This window comes from Pteropus vampyrus, unplaced genomic scaffold, assembly GCF_000151845.1.
Source record: "Pteropus vampyrus isolate Shadow unplaced genomic scaffold, Pvam_2.0 Scaffold367, whole genome shotgun sequence".
Lineage (NCBI taxonomy): Eukaryota > Metazoa > Chordata > Mammalia > Chiroptera > Pteropodidae > Pteropus > Pteropus vampyrus.
The window spans coordinates 1,002,796-1,010,116 of record NW_011889148.1 but is presented as its reverse complement, the minus strand read 5'-3'; the positions used below and the strand labels follow the sequence as shown (position 1 = coordinate 1,010,116).

The 7,321-nt window shown below is 49.6% G+C and overlaps 1 protein-coding gene across 1 annotated transcript in view; it reads left to right on the top strand.

The window, feature by feature from the left end:
- Positions 1-4,903, top strand: part of LOC105305171 (putative uncharacterized protein CCDC197) — a 9,505-nt gene extending 4,602 nt beyond the window's left edge. Inside the window, exons 4-5 of the mRNA XM_023522953.1 lie at positions 455-565; positions 4,700-4,903. Coding sequence (XP_023378721.1) covers positions 455-565; positions 4,700-4,903 — 315 coding nt within the window. The remainder of the gene's footprint in view (positions 1-454; positions 566-4,699) is intronic.
- The last annotated feature ends 2,418 nt before the right edge of the window (positions 4,904-7,321 follow it).

Below are 7,321 nucleotides of genomic sequence, written 5' to 3'. Positions count from 1 at the left end.
ATGCTGTTCTTCCCGTTTCTGTGGGGAAGAAACTAAGGCTCAGAGAAGTGAGGTCACTCGGGTATGTCCTGTGTCGTCTGAACACACCCCACGGGGCCCGGAGGTGGGAGTGTGTACGCTCAGGACAGCCCTGTGCCCCCTCGGGCCTGCACCATAGAAGGCCATCCACAACCTCGTTACCCTGTGTTCTCCCATAGTCCTAGAGGTCAGAAGGACACAGACTGGCGGTTCTGGTTCTGGTGAGAAAAACGAGGCTCCAAGAGCTGAGTCGGGGCTCAAACCCTAGTCAGCCCGACATGCCCTCTTCTGCATCTCCTGGGGCTTTGAACAGTCCCGACCTCCCAGAACTTTCTCCTCCCCCCACCCCATCATCACGCAGACCACCGTGGGCAGCGACCCCTCTGGCCCCTGCCGGGCTTGCTGCACCGAAGTAACCTAGCCCTTCTCACCTCAGAGCCTCAAGGTCCGGCTGGGTCAGCTGCAGAGGAAGTGTCACCACAGGCAGGAGCAGCGATGGCAGTTGGAAAATGACGTCACTTACCAGAAAGACATGAGAGGCTGTATTGTGAGACCATTCTGCTGGCCCAGGGGTGGGGGCAGGGGCTGGGAGCTGCTGTCCCCTCACCTCCCAACACACACACACACACACACACACACACACACCCCTTTTCCCCTATTTTTTCTCCATGGTGACTGTTAGCTTCCAAAAGGAGTCCGTAAGATGTGGTAGATGCTACCTTACAGATGGGAAACTGAGGCCACACAGATAGTTAAGGAACCAGCTCTACCGGGAACCAGAGTTGGGATCCCCCAGTCCAGTCCCAGGCGCTTACTCAGTCCTTCTATCATGCTGGCGGTTAACAATAAAATAATGACTTTTAGGTGCATGGTTATTGTGCACTGTCTTTAGAAATTCTTATACCTCGCTGATCACTACCAGGGACTGCTTGGCACAGGCCTCCCCCTGAACGGGAACTCCCAACTGTTGCTCGATTCTGCCTAGTACCTATTTCGCAGAAAAGTAATGCTCAGAAGAATAAGCTATGGTCGAAGTTCATGACCAGGGGCCAGAATTTCTGAACTTAAGCTCTCGAGCTCCTTCTCACTGTCCCGGGGGATTGTGGGCTAGTCACCCTCCTGAGTCCTGTCCTCCCCATAACCAGAGCCTGTGCCCTTCTGGCCTCGGGCTGCTGGGGGACAGGGGGAGTGAGGCCTGGGCCACAGGGCTCTTTGGGCGCACTCTGCCTGGGCAGGGTATAGTCAGCAGATGTAGGACTTGTCAGGCCCCATGGGATCCTAATGTGAAAGACATGAAAGTTGGGATCTGTAGCCTACTGACCTTCAACCTAGGAGCTTAGGGAGGGAGCGGCTTAGGGAAGGGACCCCCTTCTGGGTCTTTTTAAGGTGGGAAGCAAGGCGGCCGCAGCCGACTGCAACCCGGAGGCCTGAAGTCCAGCACTCTGAGCCGGCCAGGGAGAGGCGCGCTGGGCTCCCCGGGTCCCTCCCCAGCCCCTGCCCCTGCCCCTGCCCCGGCCACAGATGTCTCCAGCCAGGAGGACCCTCAGACTCTGGGTGGGGAGGGACAGATCAAAGCCCTTGGGGAGGGGAACACAGAGCAGGATGAGAAGGTGGCTCCTGGCTCCAGGACGCTTCTCCGGCCTGAGTGACCTGTGGACAGCGGCGGGAGCAGGGGATGCTGGGAGAGGGCTCGAGCTGCTTCCTCCTCCTCCTGCAGAACCAGCTGCTCAGCTCATGGTGCATTTGTGCTTAGGCCCCCCTCAGCCCCTCCCTCCGTGGCTGCATGGACTCCTCGTGCAGTAGGTCTCAGGGTCTCCATTAGTCTCTCAACAAACTGGAATGAGCACCCATTAGGTGCAGGGTCGGAGGCAGGTGTCAAGGGACTCCTGCCCTGCCTGGAATTTATGTGCAGACCCACCTTGGCACATCACACATGCACACATACACGCACAGTGTATATACTCATACAGACATTCCAATGTGCTCCCTGCAACCCCAACAATACACACGGAACACACGCTGACACACCAGCAAACACGTGCACCAAGATGCACACAGATGTGGTTACACATTTACACACATGTGCATACAGTGGGAGGGGCGTTTCAGTCCCTGAGGGAGCTCTGTGCAGGGTCTTCAATTTAAACTTCAGACTCGGTCAAGTCCACGGAGCTTCCCCTTCTCACTGCCCCCACCAGGACAAATCCCCTCTCAGCCATGATGCTGATGCTGCGGTATCGGAGGATATGTGATCAGACTGGCTTCCGCTGACAACAGCATATCTTTTATTTTTAATTTTAATAATTTTATTCACCCTTTTTAAGAGCACACTTCAATGTTTCCAGTATAGAATTGCACAACCATCATTAGCACCTAATTCTTAAACATTTTCAGCATCGGCCCCAACCCCCGCCCCACCCCCACCCCCACCCCCGCCACCAAATACAGTTAGATCTGGCTTCTTCCCATAATGTTTTTAAGTTTCATTCATATGGTAGCACAAATCAATACTTTGTTCCTTTAAATGATTCAATAATATTCCACTGTTTGGACAGATCACATTTTGTTTATCCATTGATCAGTCGATGGGCATTTGGGTTGTTTCTGCTTTTTGGCTATTATGAATAATGCTTCTCTGAATATTCATGCATACGTTTTTCTGTGGGCATATCTTTTTAATCATCTTGGGTATACACTTAGGAGTGGAATTTCTGAGTCTTGTGGTGACTCTATGTTTAACATTTTGAGGAAGTGCCAAACTGTTATCCAAAATGGCTACATAGTTTTACAATCTATGATCAGTGTATGAGGCTTCTAGTTTCCCCATATCCTTGTCAACACTTGATACTGTCTGTCTTTGTAATTTAGCCACCCTAGTGGGTATGAAGTGGTATCTCGTGTGGTTTTGATTTGCGTTTTCCTGATGACTAATAATGTGGAGTATCTTTTCATGTGTTTATTGGCTATTTCTATATCTTTTTTGGATAAATGTTTGTTTAGATCCCTAGCCCATTTTTTAATTGGACTGTTTGTCTTTTATCGTTGAGTTGCTAGAATTCTTTGTATATTTTGGATACAAGTCCCTTATCAAATATATAATTTGAAAATATTTCTCCCCCCCCAAAGAAAACATTTTCTCCCATTCTATGGGTTGTTTCTTCATACTGATGATAGCACAAAAGTTGTTAACTTTTACAAAATCCAATTTAGCTATTTTTTCTTCAGTTACTTGTGCTTTAGTCATCGCACCTAAGAAAATATTGCCTACCTAATCCATGGTTGTGAAGATTTATACCTACATTCTTGTAAGAATTTTGTAGTTGTTGCTCTAATATTTAGGCTTATGATCCATTATTAGTTAATTTTTGTATATGGTCTAAGACGAGGGTCCGATTTCATTCTTTCACATTAAGATGTTTCGTTGTCCTGATACCATTTGTTGAAAAACCTACCCTTTTCCCCGTTGAATTGTCTCCTCCTCCTTGTCAAAAATCAATTGGCTGTAAATGCGAAGTTTTATTTCTGGACTCTCAGTTCTGCCCCGTCGATCTGGATGTCTATCTTCATTTACAAGCACGCTGTCATACTACTGTAGCTTTGTAGTAAGTTTTGAAAGTGTGAGTCCTACAGCCTGGAAGTGTGAGTCCTACAGCCTTGGCCTTTCTTTTCGAGGTCGTTTGACTCTTCAAACAGGCATGTGTTGAGTCGTGAGTGGATGTTTGGTGGCCGGGTGGGTTTCGGGCATGGTGGGACCTGAGGCTCAGTGGCATCATCAAGGACCTGGCCTTTCCGCCCTTTCCTGCCTGCCATCTGCAGTGTTGGCTTCATCCTAGGTCACAATTTGCTTTCTCTACTTGAGGCAGGTTCAACGGAAATATTCAAACAGGGTCCTTAGCTCCTCTGGAATACCGAAGGGCAAATCCCTTCTCTAGTGTTGTCCAGTAGCGACAGTCGACAGGCAGCAAGCCTGTGTCCGAGCTGAGAAGGACTTCTCACAAGAATTTCCCAGGCAGTATCGAGGCCACTCCGTGGCACAGCTCAGAGGCACCATTCATGTTGAAGGCCACGTAACTGGCATTCCCTGGGGTTTTACTCCTTCAGGTTGTGATATAAATGATGTAGTTTTGCATAAGGGCACATTTGTCTAAGTAGTCACAGTTGCGTTAATTACATCTTCTTCCCAAGAAAAAGGAAGAATTTACACAATGATATCAGGGTCCCAATGATCTCCCGTAACAATCACTCAAACTAGATTTAGAGTGATTTGCATGTGCTCAGCATCGTGCTAGGTAAAATGACGGACGAAGGAGGAGATAAAGGGTCCCCTGATCCTCAAGAAATTAATGACTTTCAGAGAGGGAGGCTAGGGGCGGTCAGGATGGGTTTCATGGAGGAAGCAGTGAGAAGAGGCAGACAGCCACACTTAAGGAGTCACACGAGGATCTAGACTCTTGAGTCATTCAGAACTGCCACCACTGGGCTGTGCAGCTTCAGACAAGTCACTTAGGTTCTCAGAACCTAGATATGTTCATTTGCCAATAGTCGTTGATACCACATCTTTCTCAGGGCCCTTGTGAAAGCTACAGGAGATGCAGGTAAATTTCGATGGTGCTTCGGTCCCTGCAAAGTGGTGTCCGGGATCTAAAGCACTGTCAGGTGAGAGGCTTTTTTCCCTTCCCAGGAATTTATGTTGGACAAAATGGAGACTGTGAAATTTATCTCGCTGTTCATGGAACCCAGAGTATGCTGGTCAGGCGACAGCCTCAAAGACCAGGGATTCAGAAGGTGCAGCGGACCCTTCGGGAAATGTCCAAGGAGTCAAGGTCTGATCCCCAGGACCCCTTTTCCCAGTGTCCAGACTTCAGAGTGCTCCAGCCTGTACTGACCCAGCTGGCGGCCGCATAGGCCCTGCCAGCATCATGACCATCTCTTTACCTGCTTGGCCTCCTTGTCTCAGCACCAGCTCCCCCGAGAGGGCGGGAGCCGGCCTAGGGGCAGTGAGAGGGCAGGCAGGGTCCTGGAGCCAGCTGGGTTGGTGGTGCTGTTCCCCATATTGGTGGATTGTTAGAGATTAAGAAGAGGCCTGCTTGGGACCATGAGAGAGAGAGATGAGGGTTCCCGGGTTGGAGGCAGCAGCAGCCAGGTGGGAAGTCCCAGGCTGGAGACCTGCAACCAGCATCTGGGGCTGCCTTTCTGTCATGGGTGGGTTCATCTGAGAATGAGGAGCTTTGGATGGATGCCTGGTTATCGGGACTGTCTGAGTCACAGAAACTCTTGTAAAGAGCCACCCAGAGCTGCAGGATGCATGGGAGCTCACCTTGCACACAGCAGACTGCGGAGCGCAGCAGACTGTGGATAATGAATTTGTGGGAAGTGTCTCCTCACTGGTTCCCAGAAGCTGAATGCCAAGTCAGTGCCTTCCACCCACCTGAGGGTCCTAGAGTTGCCTGGAATGAATGCTACTCTCAGGGACACCTTGCCAAGGCAAAGCCCCTCTCCAGTACTTTTCCACTTATAAAATTGGATGAGAGTGTCTAAGGGAGTCCTTTCTCCAGATTGACATTCTAGGTCAAGGTTAGAAAAAGCTGGTCTGCATGGAAGTCACTGGTTTGGTTTTCTTGTGTCACTGGGATGTCATCCTAACAACTACCGCATCCTGAAAAGAATTCACCTCTGGAGGTCCGCCGATGTTGATTGGCTTGATAAAAGTTGAAAGTTAAGAGCAATTGTTGAGCTGTGAACAGTGGTGAGTCAGCAAATTAACTTTTAAAGGGTGTTTCAGAAAAGATGCTGCTATTTAGTCAACGGACATCGAGGGTCTGCTGTATTCCAGGTGCTATCGGGAGGCAGGAATGGGAGGCTCAGAGGGAGAGTGGGTGGGGTGGTCGAGTAGGACTTGGCCACTGAACTAATTAAGGGAGCTAAATACAATAACAATGGCTGAGTGTGGTCAGGTCTTGAGAGCAGTTTAAACAGAGGAGGATCTAAGGAGGGAGCATTGCTTTGAATTTCTGGTCTCACGGGCCTCTGGAACGAAGAGGACATCTCAGGTAGGGCTTGAGTCAGATTTCAGAAGGAGGAGGTTTGGGGAGGGCTGAAGAAAGTGAAGGAAACACAGAGGTGGGGACTTCCAGTTTGACTGCAACACGAAGAACCTGGCGGGCAGTGTGAGAAGGTGGGCAGGGCGACCATTGCGGCATCCTGAAGGCCAGGCTGCGAGGTTTGGAGTTCAGTCCAAAGGCCACTGTCCGGAGGCTAAGTATACAGTATTATAATAGTATTGTAACAGAGTACTATAGACTCAGTGGCTTGAACAGCAGACATTTATTTCTCACAGTTCTGAAGGCTAGGAGTTCAAGATCAAGGCACCAGCCGGTCCAGGGGCTGGTGAGAGCTGTCTTCCTGGTTCAGAAATGACTGCCCTCTTGCTATGTCTTTACATGGTAGAAGGGAAGAGGGAGCTCTCTGGGGTCACTTTTGTAAGGCACTAATCCCATTCATGAGGCCAGAGCCCCCACCGTCACATTGAGGGTCAGGGCTTTCAACATATGATGGGGGCGGGGCAGCGGTGTGAATGTTCAGTCCATCGTGGAAACCCTCTCGCATTCAGACCTCCCCACAACATCCACTTTCCAAAGAGATCTGAAGTATCCCGTCATCCTCCCTGTGATATGGGCACATGTTAGGCCAACGATTCTTGGATTTGAACATTCATCAGGAAGCCTTGATGCAATGGAGTGTGGCCCTACCCCCAGAGCTTCCGACCCAGTGGGTCTGGGGTAGTAAGGCTATTAAGTTCCCAGGTGACACTGATGCCACCGGTCCCAGGGCCACACTTCAAGAACCACTGCTTTAGAGGCATGGCAAATCCTAAATGTCTCAGCTGGGGTCTACCCCATCTGGAGAGCCATCTCCTCCTGCCTGGACTCTAGTTCCCCATCTGCATGATAGGGCTGGACCTGGCATTCTGGGAGGGCTGCCCCATCCCATCTGAGAACTCTGCTTGGCCATGTTGGCAGTGGTTGGCTCTGGATTGTAGGATTCTAATTTTTTATTTTTTCCTTATCCTTTTGCATATTTCCCAAAGTTTCTGCAATAAGCATGTTTAATTTTTATAACTAGAAAAAATACTTTATTCAAAAATTGGAAAAATTAATTGGAAACCAACTCTTCTTGGCATCTCACAGATCCTGATCTTTGGCGTCCCCAAGAACAAAGCTAATTATCAAGTCCTTCGCCCACAGGACGGTCTTCAAGTCTCTGAAGATGGGGTTCTTGGCCTCCTGCATATTATCTTTTCTCT